Source organism: Microtus pennsylvanicus, chromosome 3 (genome assembly GCF_037038515.1).
Source record: "Microtus pennsylvanicus isolate mMicPen1 chromosome 3, mMicPen1.hap1, whole genome shotgun sequence".
In the NCBI taxonomy this organism is placed as follows: domain Eukaryota; kingdom Metazoa; phylum Chordata; class Mammalia; order Rodentia; family Cricetidae; genus Microtus; species Microtus pennsylvanicus.
Window position 1 is genome coordinate 94,620,376 of NC_134581.1, and position 22,827 is coordinate 94,643,202.

Below are 22,827 nucleotides of genomic sequence, written 5' to 3' on the forward strand. Positions count from 1 at the left end.
CTTAGAGTCCCCACTGGGGGAGTGCCCTCAAGCCAGAGAAAGGAACTGAAGGGACCAGCAGGATACAGTGTGCAAAATCTGACCATATGCGTCCACAAAATCCCTCTCCTTGACCTTAGTCACTGCGCTCCACAAATCTTCCCATTTGTCTTGGGCAAATTCATTCCATGATTAAAACCACATCTACAAGAGGCATCGTTGAGGACAAGAAGAAATGACTCAACATACTTAGTGTGGAGCAATGAACCTACCTTCTTCAGGCCTGTAGGCTACTGGAATTAGGGAAGTTGACCATGTGTAAAAGTTTATACATGCATTTTTCTGTAGTAAGAGCATGTAGTTTCCATGTGACTCCTAAAGGATACCACTAATCTAGAAGAGGCATCAGCAAATTGTAAAAAAAAAAGGGGGGGGCAACTGAGAGATAACTTGAGGTCTGCGGGATAGACTATCTCTGTTACTGCCCCTGGACTCTGTCCTGTGGCTTGAGAGCTGCCACAGACACTAGCTAGATGGGTGGGTATGCCTGCATTCCAGTGATACCTCATGAAGACAAGACAGCTGTTGTGACCTATCAGGACCCACTGTGCAGGATGCCAGGCCATTCAGAGCAGCTGCTCCATCTCTGTGTACCTACCACCCCACCTCTCAGAGACCATAGGTCTCCTTCCTTAACATTCCTTCCTCCTGCTCCTCCTACTGCATATACCACGGGGGCCTTACGAGGTCCAATCCAGGAATATTCCTCAATCGCAAAGGAAAATAAGAACCTACCCAATTACGTGTTCTTCGTGTTTCCTGGATACAATGAGAACATTAGGTTAGGGCCCTTTCCTGACAACCAGCCTTTTCTGTTTTGAGTCTTTTAGTTTCCCTAGTGTTATTAAATTGCTAATGGTGGTCTCCTTATGAGCTACAACGGGAGCTTCTCGTTCACAGATGTGGACATCCACCAGCACAATGTCTAACAGGAGACAGGGTTCAAGAAATATTGGCTGCCGGAATAAATGCATATTTACACGTGGCTGTTATCAAGGCAAGTAGAAGCTGAATCTCCTTAGTAAAAAGTGTATCACATTCCTACCAGACTAAATGCTTCTTATTTATGGTCGACCCATGCCCATTCCTGAAGCCTGTTTACCACAATCCTCTCTTTAAAAGCTAGCCTTCCTCTACACCACTGCCCTGCCTTCCAACTGTTCACAACTGAAAACTATGTGATAACGTGCTTACCGTCCACCTATCTTCATGGACTGTTTCCTTAAGGAACATGAGCAGGAAACCTCCCCCGCCCTGGTTAAAGGGCAAGAGCATCTCTGAGGCTAACAAAGCACAAGGATTATTTGAGGGCCAGCCTCCTGTCACCTGCCTTCCACAGAAAGAACCATCACTCTGCAAGCAGAGACTGCAACTTTACTCATGATTTTTAAAACTTGGCTAATATCAATTGAAAGCCACCTCTCATTAGGTATATGCTTACTTTTGATAAAGCTAAAGAGATTTTAAAAGTTTCATATGGGGAAATGGAAAAACCATGTGAATTCCTGAATTCTCACACACACTCGCACGCACGCACACAGACATACATGGGGATGTCAAATTCCTTGCCCCCACTCTCTTGCTGCTCCTGGGGAATGAAGTCAGATCTGTGTCTGTGTGTGTGTGTGTGTACGCGCACGCATACGTGCCATAGCCAAGTATTCTGCCACTGAGCTGCACCCCCAGCCCCACCTCCTTTAAACAGACTCTAGAGCCTGGCCCACAATTCACCAAAACACTCCAAGGTCCAGCAGTGAGGTTGCTGGGTAGACCCCAGGGTGCTGGTGAAAAGCGGAGTTGCCTGGCAGCTGGAAGCTGCAGCAAGCCTCTGTCAGAGTCAGACTCCACCATGGGGACTGTAACCTCCCCAGGGATCCCCATTTGTGCTCACTAGTCCTTTCAAAGAGAAGTGGTCAGCTTCCTGCCAGGCAAAGGATGGCAATGAGATTAATTATGAGCACACAAAGCTCTGCTCAAGGCAGCGAGAAAACAAACAACCTTCATAGATGTGCGAATACCAACCGGCTCAACATGACCTTCACGCTAAGCTCCAACTAATGAGGAACTGAGTGAGAGAGGAAAACAACACCCAAGAGCTGAAGGAGCTCACACTGGTATTTTTAAAAGACGTGTTTCCCAGAAAGTATCTTAGTCCAGATGCAGGGTGTGGCTATTCCATGTGCTCCGTCATTCTATACATTCTTCATCAGCTATGTGACTGTCTGGATATGGAAGCAGGGCCAGTAGGTGGAGAGGTCCTTGCCTGAGTAACAAACCAGCCAGAGTCCCAGGAGAGATGAGCACCTCAGTACTCTTGGTCTTAGTGTGCTTTCTGGGAAATGTATAGGGTTGATTTCCATGGCTTTAAAAGTCTTCCTGGGTTGGAACATTTTGTGATTCCACACAGACCATTCAAGTGTAAAGTTTTCTAATTTTGCCCTCGTTGGTATAAAGTACAATTAGGGACAGAACAGCCACTGCACTGTCACACAAGCTACATTAACTGGAAGCCCAAATCACAACAGAAGCCACTGTGAAGGCGTGCAACAGAGACAAGGCTTTATCTAGTGCGTTTCCGTGAGTCTAAAACGCCAATGACTGCCAGGAACCTAGCATCTTGAGCTTAGTCACGCACATCTATATGAAGACTGTTTGCCTCCTGTTCCTTCTGAAGATCTCTAGGGAACCATTAACTTCCAATTCCGACGTTGCTCAGAACTTGGGTCTGGCTGGAAGAGCGACTACTGTATCAGGTTTAATTTTTCTAACCCCAGGCTTGCTGATAAAATGTATATACACTCGTCATACATAGAAAACACTTGGTGGGGCTTAGAGATCATTTGTTCGACCTACCAGAAAGCTAAACAAAGAGCTGCATTTTAAGAGGGACACCTCACAGCAGCAGTAGCTGAGAGGGACAAAGGGTATCTTGCTGTCTAAAGTCTGGAAATGGCGGCGGGGGCGGAGGGTATGGCTTTTTCCTTAACATCTTCTAATGGCAACAGTAAGGCTCAAGTTAAGCTTCTCTAGAGAGGAGGAGGCAGCAGTGACAACGGGGATAATGAACATGATAATGAATAGCATTCAGTGGCAGTGGTGGGGTAATTAGAAGCGGACACACTGGATTTTACTAATACATAGTCTCTTTGCTGCATAATTATTCCAGTTAGTTCTCACAAAATCCCAGCGATGTCTTTACAACTGTAACTTTGCACCCTGGAGGTTTAAAGGGAAAAAAAAGCACCTGAAGTTTGTGAGGTAACCCGCCCAGTAGTCCTCTCACTGGTAAATAACCAAGCTGGATTCAAGCAGCCTATCCCCCTCGGAGCTCAGCTCCAGAAGACTGATCTGGGACTGATGGCTGAGGGAAGGTCTAGAGAACTAGGGGTAGGTCAGACAGTGGGCTGGGTGGCCTATGTCCCTGGTCCCTGGGAGGCTGGGGCCAACCAAGATGGGCGTTGATCACAGCAAGTCAGCTGGTGGCCCCCCTCTAGACTGCCAGGGTTTAAGGTCATCTCCAGCCAAACTATTGTCTGCAGCCTTGCAGGAAGCTGTTTGAAAGGGTCATTGAAAAACGATCTTCTAAATCAAGCTGGAACAGTATTTTGATTTCCTTTCATGCGATGCCGCATTTCAACGCATTAGACGAGTCTGTTCTTAAATCCTGGAAAACAAGTCCCAGTGACTTGAGTTCAGGAAAACAAAAGGTCCAACACTCACAGCAAAAAATCACAAGCAGTTGACAAGCATCCTTCTTACTGTTCATGGAACCTAAGTATTGTATGACATGAAACACACACACACACACACACGAGCACCCAGAATTTCTTTTTCAGAAAAATCTCACATGCTTTGTGATAAAATTCTCATGATTCTAATAATTTTTTAAAATAAATATAGATTGCTAATTTTATTTTACCTTACATTTAATTATTTTATATTTAATTTAATTTTAAACTTATTTTTAAAAATAACTGGCTAATTGCTGTGCCTAATCTGGAAACAAGGCCTTGTATAGTGTTAAAAAAAACAAATTCAGAGCCATGACTTGCTAGATGTCCTTGGGTTTCTCCCCAACCCACAGCCCTAACTTAAGGCTGTGGCTCAGGCCTGTAACCCCAGCACTGGGGAGGCAGAGGCAGGATGATAACGGTACATGTGAGGACAGCCTTGTCTACAAAGTAGTGGTTCCAGGCCAGCTAATGCTCCACAGTAAAAACCTTTACCCCAGAAAACCAAACCAGCCGGGGGTGGGGGCGGGGAGAGTAGTCAAGAAGTCAAAACAGGAACTCTTGAAGTCTCTCCACTGGGGTCACCAGCGTTCACAACTCCTCTCTCATACTGGTTCCCAACTTTCCTAAGGCTGTGACCCTTTAATACAGTTCCTCGTGTTACAGTGACCATAAACCATAAAGTTACTTCTTTGCTACTTCATAACTGCAATTCCGCTACTGCTGTGAATCGTGTTATAAATACGTGACACACAGGATATCGGATGTGCAACCCCAAAGGGGTCGCAACCCACAGGTTGAGGACCACTGTTCTACCGGCATGCTAGTTTTGATGCTAAATAGGACAGGTAAGTCACAAAGCCCCCAAAACCAGCAAGGAGCACTAGGAAAGTGGAGAAAATAAAGTCAGGGTAAAAAGACAAAATGTCCCCTTAGTACAATGTGGCCAGGAATCGGTCTGACAAGCAAGGCTCCAGAGTGTGAATTGGAAGGCACCATGGAAAACAAGACCAGAGGTGAGGAAGGGGACCCCACCTCCAGGAGGGTTTTCTGCCAGCTCCAGAGTCACAGGGAGCTACCGCGTGGCTAGAAGCTGCCCCAGCTCTGGATTCTGCAGACAGCAGGAAAACCTCAGCTAAAATACTAAGATCAGGATAACAGTGGTTAACAGTAAAGGAACGAGCATAGGAAATCTCATTTTCTGAGACCTCCAAACACTGCCAATCTTTCATGTTATATCTTACACAACTCAAGCCTTTACTGTTCAGATCTAACCTACCAGTGCCTGTGAGAGAAAACACCTTACTGAATCACTACCACCTTCAGAGATGGAGGCTTACACAAGCCGCTACTATTAGGACTGAAGTCACAGGTTCTGACATGGTGAAGTCTCAGGAATTCAGTGGCGGTAAACTCCAAAGGTAGGCTTCCATTTGAAGTCAGTGGGAAAACAGTAAAAGAGGTTTGAGGCTTGCAAGTTGTACTTCTGGGACCTCTCTTGCTGGCTCCAGCTGTTACCAGCAGGACAAGTAAGTTATAAATGAGCTTTGAAGAGGCTGGGGACATGGTTCAGTGGGTAAGAGTGCTTTGCTTTGCCAGCATGAAGACCTGAGTTCAAATTCCAGGATTGACATAAAAAAGCCAGGCATGGCTGCACATGTCTGTAACCCTAACCCTGCATCAAAGACAGGCAGATCCCAGGAGCTTTGTGGACAACTGGCCAGTCTAGCAGAAATGGTGGAGTTATAATTCAGTGAGAGCCTGTCCCAAGGCAATAAGGCAGACAGCGATGGAGAGACTCCTCCCCCATTCTGCTCTGTCTTCTAAACAAGTATATGTACTGGTGTACCCATGTGCATGCCACACAAAATGGGGGATTTACAAATAGATGGGTCAGCTCCTTTTCAGCCCCCCCCCACGTACCTCCCAAAGGAACTTCATTGGATATAAAAGGAAAATTTCTGCCCTCATAGGTTTCTGACTATCACAGGCTAGTCAATAATCACTGTGAAGATAGTAAATAATCCTCTCCTGAACAGTTCAGGAACCTGGGGTCTCTGCACAATGTGGCTCTGATTCAATGGGTCTGAGATAAGGGTCAGAACTCCACATCTTTAATGACCTTCCAGAGCTACTGATGCAGGGACAATACTTTGCATAGCAAAGCTGCATGCGGCTCTCTAGGCTTGACCAGGTGCAGAGGAATCTACCATCCACAAGCGGCTCTCTAGCCTTGACCAGATGCAGAGGAATCTATCATCCACAAGCGGCTCTCTAGCCTTGACCAGGTGCAGAGGAATCTATCATCCACAATCGGCTCTCTAGCCTTGACCAGGTGCAGAGGAATCTATCATCCGCAAGGCTCTTCAAGGAACATATCTTATTTCAACAAATCATTGAACCAGTCTTACTGAAGGGGGAAAGAAGGGGCGGACTAATAGAGGCAATATACCACGTATCACTCAAAATCTACCTGGATACTAAGTGCAGAACAGCTGGCTGCTTCTGGGATTTTCTAAAAATGTTTACTACTTGCCCAGCACACAGAAACTTCCACAAACACGCTCATGATGAATGTGCAAGCATGAATATGCAGACAACTGACAGAAGAGGGAAGCGAACTGTGAGAATGTGGCCCCCATCAGTCCCTGTGCATACTCCAATGGTCCGATAAAGTTTTCTGCTGGTCATCTGTCAAGAGGAGATGATACAGACCACCATCGGGCTACTGAACGGGAGTAAGGGAGGACAAGGAGAACAGCTGGAGGTGGGGACAAGGGAAGCAGTCCGTACAGATGCCACCTTCTGGAGACCTCAGACCCAGGTGGCCCACTCAACACCTTTACCTAGACTGCCCACTTAACTCTCTTCCAAACCTCTGTGAATTAGGGATTACAGTTTTCATTTTACAGCTGGGAACCTGAGGCACAGAGAAGAAACAACCCAAGATAATTCAGGAAGGAAGGAGAAGGCAGGCTTTGGAGCAAAGCCATAGAAGCCTGGTTCCCAGGAGGCACAATGGCTCACTGGCTGGCAGTCAGCCACAGCAAGCCTGACACCACTGCTCTGATCCGTTTTGCAGGTCCTGGTCGCCTGAATCGGCCTGGCTACGTGACCTCTCTAAATTGGACAGTAGTCATGTCAAAGATATAACTGGTATTTTTGGTGCCTGTATTTTTATTATACGGATGCACTGACTGTGGAGGCTCCATGTGTGGCAAGATTTTCTTTCTAGCTTTTCAAAGACAGGAGGTAAAGCAAATGAGTGTAGTGACTACCACTACAAAGACAAAAATGGAGAGGGTCTTTTAAACAGTTTCAACATACAAAGAACCCTCATATGCCTGTTTATACAGAAGGTTCAATGGTCTCTATTCTACCCATTCTGTGTATCTCCTCCCCCGATAGATAGATAGATAGATAGATAGATAGATAGATAGATAGATAGATACATACATACATACATACATACATACATACATGCATGACAGATATAGATATGGATAGACATCCCTCCCTTTTCCTCTCTCCCATTTCCTCTTCCTTTCTTCCCCTCCCTCTCCCCTCTCCCCTATCTCTCTTTCTCTCCATTGTCTTTGGAATCTTTTCAGAATGATCAATAAGATCCGTTCCTGTATTCCTTCCCGTGATTCCTAGACCAGGCCATTCTCTTACATGATCACAAACAAGTCATCAGCTTCAGGAAAAGTTACTGTTCATTTAGTCCCTTGATCTAATCTACCATCTACAACCAAGGCTGCCATTTGGCCCATTGATAGCTTTTGTAGTCATCACAGTATGTTTTAATAGCTGCATGTATATGAAGAATTGATATGAATAATTAAGAATTAATATGAGCAGAGAGCCATTTGGCCCCAGTAACTCAGTTGCCTCGCACATTGCCTTTCTAAGATCCAGTGGAAGCACAGTCCCTGCTTCCCCCATCATGGAAAAGGGGCCAAGGGGAGCCTCAGAGCTTGGGTCATTCCCAGAGCACTGCTAAGTGCTGACTTTAAAGACTTTCTCCCTTCCCATACCAAGAGACTGAGCACTAATCCAAACATTTTAAACTCCTAAAATAAATACCATTTGGATGTTTATCTCTCTAAACACTCACTTTTATGTCAACCTACAGATTACAATCAACACCCGCAACTACGGTGGTAGAAGAGTCCTGAGCTAGGCCAGGGGAGTGTACTGCAAGAGTACGATAGGTCCCACAATGGCATTTTAGGGCCTGACCTCTGCAGCACCAGCCTAGCCTGCATTGCTGAACCCACTCCTCCTCACACCTAGAACCCCAACCCACAAGCAAAAGACTGTCAGTTCCAGGGTTGGCGTGAACAGGGAAGGCAGAAAGGCACCAATATTACCTCCCAGGTGAGCAGGTGATTTCCCAGGCTTCAGCAACAGCCTAAAATGATGCACCATCACAACAATGTCTGTTCAACAGTGAAGCCGTCGTTTCAGAAAGGGAACTATGGGGTTCAGATCCTCACACTTCCCCTGGGTTCGTTTGCCTTGGGCTGGTTACTGAGAGTGGCTGGACCTCAATCCCTTCATCCACACACTCAGATAATCAAACATGCAGCAGAAAGGAATGGACAGCAAGCTTGAAGGCTAGTACGTGGGAGGCCTCGTTCTTGTTTCTGCTGCTTAGAAGCACAAGAAACCTTCTTCTGAAGGTGGCCTGGCTTGCGACAAGCAAGCCTCTGCTGGCCGCAGAGTCTGGAAGGAACAGGGCAAGTTTAGGTCTGTGAGTGTGAATGGAGCATGCCTGGAAGCTTTGACCGAGAGTCTGCAAGGCTCACTGCTTGTGGGAAGTACAAAGAAGCAGGACCCTTCCGCAGTAAGTGCTGCCTCTGGTCGGGGATCAGAATTTTGCTTGTGTGGCAGGAAGAACAAAATATTTACCTTTTCCAGGGCCTCTTTGTCAAGCAGCTCTTGCACAGCTAGAAGTTTGATGCTGTAAGACAAAAATGAAAGCAGCACATGAAACAAGTCATTTCGTGTCACCACCCAGCATCCCACAGGGCACAAGAGTAAGTAAGCATGTGAACTCTAAGCCCCTCTTTCTACGTCACATCCTACCTCAAGGTGCCTTTTTTCTTGTTTCTTTCTTTGATTCAAAATGACTATTCCAAATACACTTAAAGTGTTTCCAAACTCTAAAAGTAACTTCATCACAAGGTTATGCACTTCTATTTTCAGTAGACGTTGAAAGTCAGCCCTTGAAAAGGATTTGCACACCAATGTTCACACTATTCCTCATAACCCAAAGATGGAAACAGCCCAAATATAAATCAGCAGACTAAATGAACAAATGCAAATGCAAGCTGGTGTGTGTGTGTGTTATTCATCCTTAAAAGGAAGGGTATTCTAATAACTACAACATAGATCATAGATGTACTTGAAGACATGCTAAGTGAAATAAGTCAGAGACAAAAGATTTAACTTACATGAGGTACTAAGAGTAGCCAAGAGGATACAGACAGAAAGAGGAGGGGTTCTTTCCTAGGGCTATGGGTGAGGGGGTGGGGAGCTATTGCTCGTGCAGTATGGCACTTCTGTGTAGGATGAAGAGAAAGTTCTGGAGTTAGACGGTGGTGATGGCTACACAACAGTGCAAACGTGCTGCTACCACAAAAATGTGGGCTTAATGATTGATGGTTAAATGGTAAATTTTGTTATATACATTTATCACAAAACATCCTTACAGTGACTGAGAACTGTTTCATACAAAGAGCTTGGGTAAGTTCCAAGGAATGTAAGAATTCAACAGTTACTCGTGTTCAAATTAATCTGCACTCACAACTCTTTCTGTGATGTTGGACAAATAGTAATCACCACACACTGCTCACCGGGTACTGATGGCGCCTCACCGTGTGCCCCACCGTGTGTCTGAGGCACCGACGGTGACTCATGGTGTGTCTGAGACACTGATGGCACCTCATTGTGTGTCTGAGGCACCGATGGCGACCCACTGTGTTCCCACTGTGTGCCCCACTGTGTGCCCCACTATGTGCCCCACTGTGTTCCCACTGTGTGCCTGAGGTTGGGAATGAGCATGACTTAGGACGCGCTGCCTCCCTGTGAGGAATTCAAGGCTGCTTGGAAGCCAAGGTCACATCAGGATATAAAGTGAAATGTGCCAACTGGATGCGCAGAGCTACTAAGGGAACCCTGGCTCTGAAGGGGGCCTTCTGAAGGGACCAAAACAGCCTTGAGAGGTGAGAAATAGGGATGAATGCTATCTGTAGAGCAGTGGCTCTTAACCTGTGGGTCGAGGCCCCTTTGGCAAACCTCTATCTCCAAAAAAACTTAAAATTCATAACAGTAGCAAAATTACAGTTATGAAATAGCAACAAAAATATAAGTCACCACAATATGAGGAACTGTATTAAAGGGTTACAGTATTAGGAAGGTTGAAAACCGCTGCTATAGAGGAATACCCAAAGACATCAGGAGGAGTGGGTAGGAACCCAGTTTCTAGGTTAAGGTCTGGAGCCTTGACTACAACCAGCGACTGAGGTGACAGAATCCAGCAGTGGATGTAGATTATAGGACAATGCTTTCTTTAATGATCTAACTGCTTCTAACACTTCTGTGGGCAGAAGCATGAGAATCCAGACATGGTTTGGAGAAGAGTTGGGTGGTAACATTCCATCCCCAAGGCTGATGTACCTGTTTGCAGTCACTGGACATTGTGGCCCACACTTTACAGGTGGTGCGTAGCAGAGGGGGACCCTGATTGCACACACAGCTGCTCACGGGGATAATGCCACTGAAGGCTCACCAGCTCTCATAAACTTCTTCCCACTCTTGATACAACTAAGCAAGGGCATCTTACCAACGCGATGGCTTATCTTACCAGCAAGTCCAGGAAAGTCAACTGGTGCCTTCACGGCCTTTAAGAAGCCTACCACTACCTCCATCCACAATTTGGCAAAGATGGGCGCTAAAAGACTGCCTCGGGGTATTTTCTCCACTACCCACTGACTTCTCTTCCATCCACTGGGCAGATTTGTTTCCACTATTTCTCAGACTTAGGGGACACTGTGTGGCTGTTTCCAAACAGCTTTACTGGTCAACCAAGGAAGAGGGTTTCTATATAAACGCTGTTGTACTCAGGATACTTAGTGCTCTACTCTCTTTAAAGTATTATTTGCCGTGGGGTTTTCATTTATGTTCTCCCAGCTACCGAAGCACTTTTAGGCCAAGGGCTTAGATGTTCTTGCCCATAGCTACACTTGTAATGTCTACAACTGACATGTGTAAAACATTCAAGGAGCATTTGCAACTCCATGGGCCAAGAGGCCTGAGGGCCACGTTACTTTGAAATCTTCTACATTCCAGTACGAAGGAGTCAAACGCCAAGGCATGCCTCGGTTTCTCCGTCTGAGAAAACAAAGGTGATGGGACAAGTTTACCCTGGGCAAAAGCTACTAAACATGGTTGTATAACTGACTGTTGCTATGAAACGGACCCAGTGGCAGCTCAAAGCCATTAGTCCCTCCTCAGCACATTCTCACTACCAAAGCAAAGAGTCTAGGCTAGCAATGTGGGCAGCAATGTACGCGCTAAGTTAGGAGTATCCAGTCATAGCTCAAATTACAGAAGCTTAAATTGCCTCTGAAATAACTACTGGAAAACAGTTACTGTGGAGGGACATGGTAAACAGCCTCCTGTTCCTGCCTGTTTGTGATCACAGGGTCTGATCAAGTGTCAAATATCAGAGAGGTGGAAGCTGTTCAACTTTTCTTCCCCATCCACAAAGACATCACATTCAACCTACTGAGGAGCACCAAGGGAAATCTCTGGAAGAAAAATGAAATTAAAATAACCTCCATCCACTCCAGGCTACTACTCCCCACTCTATAGAACAGGTGTGGCATTGGTGTGGCTCCTCTCCAATCATCCCTGTCCCCTTTTACCTCTTTCCATGGGGCTTCCCTCCACTGAACTTTAATTGAACTTCAGAATCCTTCTCTGTACCCCAGCAAGCCATGGGCAATCTATCAAACCCACTTAATATCTACTCTGAAACCAATACTAGCATTAGTATCATTGGGAAAGAGCAGAAAGAAACAGACATGCTCACACTTAAAGCCCAACCCGAGATGGAAGGGCCTCGGGGGGCAGGGAGTGATGACGATGAGATACTCAATCTAGAGACAGTTTGTGTCTCAAACCAGGAGCAGGGCAAGTGTGCAGCTGCCTACCCCAGGGGTTGCTACATGGAACCCTTCGGAAAGCTGTGGCTCTTACTCCTGAGACCTACAAGCACTGAAGGGACCCTTAGATGTCCCTTTAGGCACTGTTAAATCTAATATTGGGTGCTCAAGTCTCCGTTATTTTTATCAGTACTGATGATATCCAATCTTCTAACTCACCCGGCACACTCTGGGAAGAGATTTCACACGCATTTAGGGGCAGCAAACCTAGTTACCAAAGCTTCCATTTGACACCATCTCACTTCATACTTGGGAAGATCATTTTCTGATACGTTGTTTTCAGTTCTGCCCCTTCTCTATCCCTCCTTCTTTCTGCTACTTTTGCAAAGAAATACTACAGGTTTCCTGCTGTAGAAATTGCATCATGCTTGGGGGTGGGGGAGCACATGTGAGCATGTATTTGGCCCTGCCTTCAAGAGCTGAAAGGGATGAAGAAAGACACTGCTTAGGTACATGCTCAGAGGCAGGAGTGTGGATTATTTAGACTCTCTCTCGGGCTCCAAACTGGATCCAGTGCATGTCTGTGCGTGGCCTGACACCTAGTCAGCATTCTCTGAGATCAGCAGAGGCCAGGCAGATGCACAGGACAACAAGCAGTCTGTCCCTTGTCTGTACCCCACTTATGGAAGAGAGGGAAAGTACAGAAAATCAGCTAGCAGCACTGATAGGATTCAAAAAAGACAACCTCCGTGGCAAGTCCTGAAGACAAGCAACACTTAGAAGCACCTAGAATACACATGGTTAACTTTTGCCACATAAGCCTCAAGGAAGCCACGTGCGGGGTAGGAGAGGATGCTGTCTTTTTCAGCACGGCAACATCTGGCACAGGGAGGTCTCTAAGAGGATTAGAAGAGGCAGTGGGGAAGAGTGCCGAGTATGCTCCCACAGTGGAAAAAACCTCAGAGATAAGCCGGGGGCAGCTGCAATCTGGGTGGCTTGGAGCCATAGACTGAACAGACCTCAGTCACCCAAGGGCAAGGCACTCCATAGAACCTACAACAGTTTTTTTAAGTGTTTGAGAATTTTATACACAAGTAGTGTATTTACATCATTTCTAACCCCCTCCACCCCATCCAACTCCTCCCAAACTCAATTCCCTCTCAGATTCTTAACCTCTTCTTTACTTATTATTGTTTTATACATGCATATACACGTATGTATACATACAAACACATAATGAGTCCACTGAGTGTTGCTCATATGTATACGTGTGAAGGGCTGACCTCTTGAGATTGGATAATCTATCAGGGGCTCAATCTATCAGATAGAAGACTCTCAACAGTCATTAATCTCATGTAGCTCTCATCCAGGGTGGTATAGTGTGAGACCTCCCCCACACACATTGCAATGTGAATTGGTATTATCATTGTACTGCTTTTGTTTAAGCAACCTTATTGCTGGGACCCCATGGGTGTAGCCATGGAATATATATAACATATATAACAGACACTATATCACAGCAGACACTCTGGTCCTCTGGATCTTATAGTCTTTCTGATTCCTTTTCTACAATGTTCCCTGAGCCTCAAGTGTAAAGGCTATACAGGGGCTAAAACACATTGTTGTCTAGAGACCGGTATACATTCAGGGAGATTATACCCTAGTAAGAGGAAGACCAGAATCAAGAACCACAGTGTGTAGGACAGAATGGCATGTGATAAATCCATGGGTGTCATATGATGACATATGAACAAAACATTTAAGACTCCTGTTTTACACATCAAGCACTCCTGGGAGACACTGAGAAGCAAGGGTGGCCTTTGACTTACAGCACCTGTTTGATAAAAGAACCAGATAATCCTATCAGCCACATGGCCATCATTCCCTAGGTCAAATGTACTATACAGCTCACTAGAAGGACACCAAGGCCAAGGGGATCCTTTTGTTTTGTTTTGTTTTGTCTGAGACAGGGTCTCACTATGTAACTTAGGCTAGCTTGAACTCATGATCCTCCTGCCTCATCCTCCTGAGTATCAACTATTATCTCAGCAGGGTTTTTTGACAAATATGAGAAATGAGTGGATATGAGAAAGCCAAGAGAAACTCCCCTCAATTTCTGGATTAAAACTGGCAACTGGAGGGAATGCATAGTTAGAGAGGAAAGGGGAAATGGAGAATGGTGACTTATATCTGGAATACTCTGACACTTAGGTCTTGGGGCCTTAGAGTACTGTATGAGACAGTACCTGGCTATAACTCAGCAAGTCCTGGGCTCTAGAGTTGTACAATGGGGTAGGAAGATGGTGTCAAATGACTGAGCTTCCTCAGGAGGATAAACACAGAGAACAGTCAATAGCAGATGCCCTAAGCCATAACCATTTTTTATATTCATTTGTTTTCTATGTGCATGTATATGTGTGTGCTGTGTCTGTGTGAACCATACATGCATGCAGAAGCCCAGGGAGGTCTGAGGAGGTGTCAGATCCCCTGGAACTGAAGTTAGGCAATTGTGCGGGTTCCATACAGGTATTGAGAATCAAACCCTTAACTGCTAAGTCACAGCCATTTAAGAGGTAGAAAGGCACACAGTATGGCAGAATACAATGTTGATATAATCCTGGCACTTGAGAGGATGAGGCAGGAGGGAAGCTATCTCTGCACCAGCCAGTCCTGCAGAGTAAGATAATGCAGCCTGAGCTACAAAGTGAGAACTGTCAAACAAAAATAAAAAACAAAAAACACCAATAAAACTTCTTTTTGAGAGCAGGGAGGACTTCCAGGAAAGTGGAGGGAAGACCCTGAGCTCAATACCCATTTCACACTTTAGAGAACAAAGATTGGTACCCAGAGAGAGACTCCATGGAGTGATTATGCTATAATTCAGGGGACCAGAAGTAGACAGGAGGAAAAAGGGAGACACATTCTGTGCTCTCCTAATATAGCTAGCCTTGTTCAGGAGTGGAGCTCGGGGCTCTCACATTCTGTTTGTCTCTATCCTACCCCAATCCCTTTTGCTTCTCTTAAAGATTTCGTTTGCTTTGTTGCTGTTATTGTTTGGTTTCTTTTTAGACAGGATTTCACTTCATAGCCTAAGCTGTGTTATGTGGCATAGCCTCATACTTGCTTTTGCCAACCATCCTGCCTCAGCCTCCCAGGTGCTGGGATGACAAGAGTAAGCCACCATCCTCAGTCCCTGCCTTGATAAAATCAAAGAACTCAGTTTTGCTCAGAATATGTGATCAACCTTTGCATATTAGGGCAGAATAAAAGATTCCAGAGAGTTTTAAAGAGTTCCCCCAGGGCAATTCTATATCATAATACAACATTGCCACAGTCTCCTCTGCAAGGAAAAAGGAGAAGACTGTGAGAACTCTCCACTTTAGGAGCCTTTACTAAACCATAGAGAATCCTGGGAAGGCAAACTGTAGTCCCAATACATCCTTCGTGTTAACTTTGGGATCCAGAGGAGGACGAGTCCATGCCTTAGCAGAGGGAGGCTATAGCAGGCACTTGACAGGAAGCTCCCCGCAAGGGCAAGAGAAGGAAGGGGGTGAAGATGCAGCCACAGCCAGGCCTGGTGGCCACACATCAGGGCCACTCTATTCCTCTCCCCTGTATAGTGCTTAGGAAGTTGAACAAGTCAAGGTCAGAAACAATGCCAAGCCAGGCTCTCCTCCCTTCCCCTTCTGAGGAGGCTCCGTATGAGCAAGGTCATGAAGGTCTCCAAGCTTCAGAAGAGGCCATGAATGTCACAGGCATTCTCTAACGTTTAACTTTTTCCCACCACTGGGAAACAGGGATGCCAGCCCCTGCTGGAGAGCAGACTTCTTTGAGAGAAGGCACAGGCCCTGCCATCCTCAGGCATATCTGTTGTTACTGCCAACAAACAAAGCTGAATGCTACTGCATACCTCAGCTCGAGAACAATCTGCACACAATTCAGCCTGCAGCCTCTGCCCTTGGGAGTCCACAGAACAGTCTGGTCCTTCTCTAAGGACTGTCCCCAGAGTTTTTATTCCATTTTCAGGTTTTCAACTACTTGAGTTCATTATCATAATTTCTATTTTTTTTTAGAAATTTATTTGGTTTACTAATACTTTCAAATTTTGAGCAAACTACCCTACTAGAACAACCTCTTCATTCAAATCTACTCCCCCTTCTTCACTGTTTCACGTATGAAACTATTTTTTTTTTATCTTGAGAGCTGTGTTTAGGGCTAGCAATATGGCTTGGTGAGTGAAGGTGCTTTGCTGTGGAAGGTGCAGTCTCTGATTTCGATCGCCAGAGCCCACGTAAAGGTTACAGGAGGAAGAAATGAAGGCACAAAGTCGTCTTCTGACTGCTACGCGTGCACACGCTGTGGTTAAGGCAAGCCCCTACCCACGCACACACATGAATAATAAATGAAGAGTTTTTTTTAAAGAACTAAGTTTGTGAGAATGCAGTCTACAGATAGCTGGAGCTGGCACTGGCACCACCCTGTCCCCAAACAATAACTTGTTTGTCATCCAAAGGAAGAGGGTGTGTGTGTGTGTGTTGGGGGGTGGGGGTGCCTTATTTCCTTGAAATTAAATATGTGAATTTCCCCGTCATTTGTGTTTTTAAAAATATCAAGGGGGTTGTTTGTTTGTTTCTCTGCTCTATTTTTTTTTAATCTTATTTCCTCCATAGGGGTCACTGCAATGACAAAACATTAGTTGGCGATAATGCTTCCCCTTATTCTAGTCAACCTGGTGGTGGTGGAGGTGGTTCTGGTGAGTGTGTGTGTGCACGTGTGTGTGTGTGTGTGTGTTTTACCACTCACATAATTTAAATTTTTAATTTTTTGAGAATTTCATGAGTACTGTATTTGTATCACTTCCATCCCTTCTTCCCTGCCCCTTCAACTCCTCTGCATTCCCCTCACTCCTCTCCAAGCCATGGCCTCTTCCTCTTCAGTTATTATTGTTACAAATGTGTGCACATATAAAACCTATGGCGATCATTTCATGTCACTCATGTGTTTCGGGCTGACCACTCGGGACTAGATACTCTGCCAAGGAACTTGACTGAAGAAAACTGGCTCTTTCTTTCTCATCACCCACTAATTGTCGTTAGCTCTTCATCAGGGGCGGGGCCTCGTGAACATCTCCCTATGCTCACTGGCGCATTGACTGGTATTATCATTATGTAGGCCTTTCGTAGGCCACCATAGTCTTTAGATTTCATGGGTGCAGCAACCCTGTCACATCTAGAAAACATAATCTCACAGCTCTTAACAGTCTTTTCTGCCCCCTCTTCCTAGGCGTTTTTTGTTTTTGTTTTCGTTTTCTTTTGTACTTATTGTGTTCAAAAATTACTTGGGTTGTTTCCATATCAATAAGCATAATAGAGCCCCACATGAAGACACTTCAGTCAAGGATGGCCTGCATATGCACCGGTGTTCCCATACGACTTTATTTCCAATGCTTTTGGAGCCTACACAGTCTGTATGAGTGCATTCTCTAATGCACGTACAATAAGGAAATCACCTCATGACTCACTTCTCCAAATGTATCTGTGTTGCTAAGTGATACATGTCTATCGTTGGGTTTGTGGACTTTTTTTCTCTAATTCTAATGTGCCATACAGGATGTACCCCGTACATTTTTCACTTTTTAAAGCACAGTAGGTTCGTGGGTGCTATGTGCAGCTTGCTACTTATTTAAGTTGTCCTAGACACCCTGGAGATAGCCCTTTCCAATGACTGCAAATGCCACTCACCTTTTGTTGCTCCTTATTTAGGTTCCAGGTTAGTATATATGAGACCTTTGGATGGGACCAGGGCAAGGTGGCCAGGGCTCACACTAAGTCTTTATCTGCAAGGTCAGGGTCTCTGGCTGCTGGAGGTTCCACATCTCAAGCAAGCAGGCTTTATTGAGTTTAGTGTAGATAAATACAAAGATATAGCAGACAAGAACAGCTAGTTCTGAAGGACTGGAGTCAAAGGCATCCACAACTGTGGTTCCATGGGACAAACAACAGAGCCCCGCACAAGTGAGGGCTTCCACTGTGCTGCCTCTCTTAATCACAACATTAACAAATTCTACTTCCTAGCCAATAAAAAGATAAAGCCGATATACATGCAATGATAGCACTAGTGGGGAAGAAGCAGAACGACTGTAGGTTGGGGTCAGCAGGGGCTGCACAGCAAGATGACATTTCAGAGTATTTGTTCTGATCTCCTTTACTACTTTGCTTTTATTTCTCAAAGGTTTGAACAGTTCAAAAAATCTGTTTGGAGATCTACAAGTGTTAGCTCTAAGTTTCTTCAGCGTGGTGCAGGGAGTAAGACCAGAGGGTTAAAGTCAGTGTGAGTGGCGCTGCCTCCTGCTTGCAGCATTTCAGGAAGCTCGGGAGCTCTGGAGAAGGTGAAGAGAGACCAGCACATACTTCGGTGGCCCTGAGCAGGGACTTGGGTCAACACTGCATGTTGCTCCTAGGAAGCATCCACACAGGTGGGTGGAAACACTCACGCTACTCTGAGACTTCCTTTAGTCATTAGCACTTTTGAAGCTGAGAAAGGACTATTTGAGGGAAAGACAAGCAGCATAAAGAGTTTCATCTCCTCTCCCCTTGTGGACTTCCATTATAAGATTTGGGATTGTTTTTGAAACTCAATTGTGCCGCTTTTACTCAAGGACTCTATAGATGACATTATGTTGCAATGTTAGAAGGCTGGGTGTGACTGTGGACAGGCCTCCCACACCAAGTAAACTCACTGGGATGTCCTTTCTCTATAGAACAGGAAAAGGACTTCTGATGCTAGGGACTGCTTGATGGTAAAATGTCCTCAGTGCTATCTTGAGCTACCGGTTCCAGCGCTTATAATAGCCATACAATAGCCATTCTCATTGCGACCGGTTTCAAGCCAGAGCTGGGAAGAGATGTGATCAGCTGGCTCTTCCGAACCCTCAACACCCCAGCTGCAGAACTCTCTAGTGAGAAGGGGTAGAGCCTGGATGCATGTGGCCCTTCAGATTAGTATGTTAAAACCCAGTAGCCCTCAATGTGACCGAGTTGGGAGGTGGTTGATTGTGCCATGAGGCTTAACTTATTCTGCTGTGCTGTGAAGATTCTATATTTAGTACAGGTGAAAGGTTTGTAGAAACCCTTTACTGAATAAATCTATTGACAACTGTGTAATCACCCTGCATCTCTGTCCCATTCTCAGAGTGTTTCAAATTTCTGCATTATTGTTATATATGTGACCAGTGATCTATGATGTTACTACTGTAATAGTTTTGGATTCCACGCAAGTACCTATAACACAGGAAGTTTAATTAGTAAATGTGCATGTCTTTTGCCACTGAAAAGCTGTTCCCCAATCTCTCTCCCTCGCCTCAGGCCTCCCTAGCCTCTGAGACACAATATTGAAATCAGGCCTGTTCATCGCCTTACAGACATCTGTAAATGTCCATGTATAGGGAAGAGTGTAAAGCCTCCCACTTTACAGCAGTTCTAAACCTTCCTGATGCTGTGACCCTTTAACACAGTTCCTCGTGTTGTAGTGACCCTCCCAGCCATAAAATTGTATTCAAAGCTTCTTCGTAACTATAGGTTGGCTACTGTTATAAATCGCAATGTAAATATTTGCACTTTCCAATGGTCTTAGGTGACCCCTGTGTAAGGGTCACTTGACGCCACCAATGGGTCACAACCCACAGGTTGAGAACCACTGCTTTCAATCAAAAACGAGACACGAGCAAGCTTAGAGGAAAAGAATCACCAAGCAAGACAGGATGCATGTTCCTTCCACCTCTTATGCCTAACGCTTAGCCAAGTTGTAAATGCAAAGGAAAAGTCCTTTTTAAATTTTTATTTTTAGTTAAGTAATTAATCCATGCTGGTGGTTGCAGGAAAGGTTCTTGGGGAAAATGAAAAGCGATAATCCAGTGAACACAGAAAGGATAAGGAAGCAAAACAGCCTCATTGTTGATAGGGAAATGTTTTAGTGGTTTTGGATAGACCAAACCAGCCACAACAGATGCAAAGTCTAATCCAGATAAGGCCCTGACAGGGCTGTGGGAGCTGCAGAAAACAAGGCTGGGGCTTCAGGATGGAGCCATGCCCAAAACACAAAGTGCAGGGGAAGCAGAAAAGCGGTAAGTGCTGATGAGGGAGCCACGGGAAGCATCCAGGGCTCCTGCACCCACTGGTGCAGGCTGAACCAGTCGCTAGGACCTCAGAGCCAGAGGCATTAAAGCCTGGCTTTAGAGCATTGTGGATGTATTGTCTCTCTTGTTAAGAGTTAATGTAACTGATGATTTTGAGTTAAGGTCAATGATCACTAACTGTCCCCAAATTACTAGTGCCCCTGAGAATGACACTGCAATCTACTCTGCCTGTGCTCAGGAAACGGGGTAGCAGTGTATCCGTTTGCAACAAGCCTTCCTAAACATCTGCAGCTTTCTGTTATGACCTACTTCCCAGAAAAGCTTCCTTTCAAATATTACTGAGCACCCATAAAACACCTGGTCACCCACGAGCTCTGGCAGATATAGCCAACAAGATCAATGCCACTTTTATACCTGCTGTCCATTATGAAGCTATACAGGCTTACTACTTAAAATATGCATTCATAAGACCTGAGCCATAGATTCTTCTAATGGATACGGATGGCATGAACTGGGAACCTGCTGGAAAGGATTTACCATTCCAGATGCCATTAAGAATATCTGAAATTTATGAGAGGTAAAGACATCAATGTTAACGAGAGTTTGGAAGAACTTGATCCCAATCCTCATGAATGATTAAGGGGTTCAAGGCCTGAGTGGAGGAAGTAACTGTAGAGGTGAGGGACACCATAAGGAGCAGGAAGTAACTATAGAGGTGAGGGATACCATAGAGAGCAGGAGCTGGAGGGCGTGCCTGAACTGGCAAGATGTCATGTTAAACAAGAGGTGAGGGCTTACTCTTAGAAATGAGCAAAGAAAGTCATCTCCTAGGATGGTGTAGTAATATGAGCAGCGGTGCTGCGTCCCCAGCACCCCAGCTGCCTGGCTAGCTTATGCCCCGAAATAATTACATGGACACTGTATTCTTTTAAACACTGCTTGGCCCATTCTGCTTGGCCCATTAGCTTTAGCCCTTACTGGCTAATTCTGATATCCCGATCAACCCATCTCTAATAAACTGTGTAGCTCCAGTCTTACCGGGAAAGATTCAGCATGTCTGACCTGGCGGCTTGCTTCATCGTGTGCATCTGCCTGGGAGAGCAGAGCATGGCCTCTCTTCTGAGGCATCTGCTCCCGAGAGGAGAGCTGTTGAGTCTCTGAGCTCACTTCCTCTTCCTCCCAGCATTCTGTTCTGTTTACTCCACCCACCTAAGGGTGGGCCTATCAAATGGGCCTAGCAGTTTCTTTATTACTTAACCAATGAAATCAACAGATCGATATATGACACTCCCACATCAGGATGGAACCTGCGGCTGATGAGAGTGCCGTAAAAGATGTGGAAGTGAGACAAAGGCTTCTCAGTGCTAATGTAAACTCAGCCGATAAATGCATGAAAGGATTCTCTCTAACTTTCAAGGAGGGTCTGCTATGGGCAATGCTATCAAACACTATCACATTCTAGAAAGAAATCCAAGAGAGAACAATCCAGACAGCAAACTCCACTGTTATTTTAAGAAGTAACCTATGGCAGCCACCTCTTTGATCAATATGCAACATCATTTAGAGAAGACCTTCCCTACCCCCAGTGAACACTACAACTCACTGCAGGCTCAAATGAACACATGCTGTTTTCAGCAATAATGTATTTTAAATGTGAGCATTCACACCTAGTAGACTATATTCTGGGGAAAGAATATGTTTTGCTCGAACTTAAAAAACCAAAATTAATTTCGCTATCCCTATAGAGCAAGCCATCTTTCTGCAAAGGGACCATGTACGCATGCCAACGAGTTCTCAGATAGCCCTCCTCATTTCTAGCACAAAGGATGTAACTTGAAGGCATTTTCCAAGTACAGACTAGGAGGCAGTCCTCACAGGATAACAACTTGACTGGCAGCTTTCTCTTGGACTTCCCAGACTCCAAGGTGAAAGAACTTAATAGCTGTGGTCATCGGCTCTACCGTATTTGGTCTCAGTACCCTGAAGAGACTAAGACAGACCAGAGCTACAACAACCTAAAATTACAAATAGTTATAACTATTTCTATAACAGTCTGTGATAAATTATACCACCACAATGTGTTCCACAGAGATGAACTCATAAAAACCAAAGCAGAGCCAGTAGGTAGAATGACGGAGCACTCGGAAGCATGTGGCCAATGGGATATGGGGAAGCTGGTGAGGATGCTCATAAAGAAATTGGGCCCACTGAAGTTTCGCCTCTGTAAAAATCAGGATAACAATCTAATTTAGTAGGCCTACTGTGAAAATTCAATGAAATGCCATATGCTTGCAGCACATAGTAGATACTTAATAAACTGTACCTAATGATACGTTTGTGCGTTGAAATGAACACAATTATTACCGTCTTCAGAACTGGAAAGTACACAGAGAGCTGTCACTGATCAAAATAAAAATGGTATTTTACAATTAAAAAGAAAAAAATGCTGCAAATGACCACTGCCGACAAATGGAACCAGACCTGTGAAGGTGGAGTTGCTAAGCAGGCATTTCACACTACCAGAACTTTTAATGGTGACTTTAGGGATTGTTGTGTCCCTGCTCTCAGCACTGAATCACTTAACAGTAAACACTGTCACCCTGATCCATGCAAGGCATGTCCCCTCAGAGAGGTGCATGACTACCCTAAGTTCTCTAATGTTGACAAGACTACACACTTTCGTTCTTCATTCCTAAACTTTAAAGGAAAAAATATGGAGATGATTGACAAACATATATAGATTGACTAT

The 22,827-nt window shown here is 45.1% G+C and overlaps 1 protein-coding gene across 1 annotated transcript in view; it reads right to left on the bottom strand.

Moving 5' to 3' along the window:
- Eepd1 (endonuclease/exonuclease/phosphatase family domain containing 1) overlaps nt 1-22,827 on the bottom strand; it is a 107,237-nt gene that overhangs the window by 35,620 nt on the left and 48,790 nt on the right. The window contains exon 3 of the mRNA XM_075966494.1: nt 8,685-8,736. Coding sequence (XP_075822609.1) covers nt 8,685-8,736 — 52 coding nt within the window. The remainder of the gene's footprint in view (nt 1-8,684; nt 8,737-22,827) is intronic.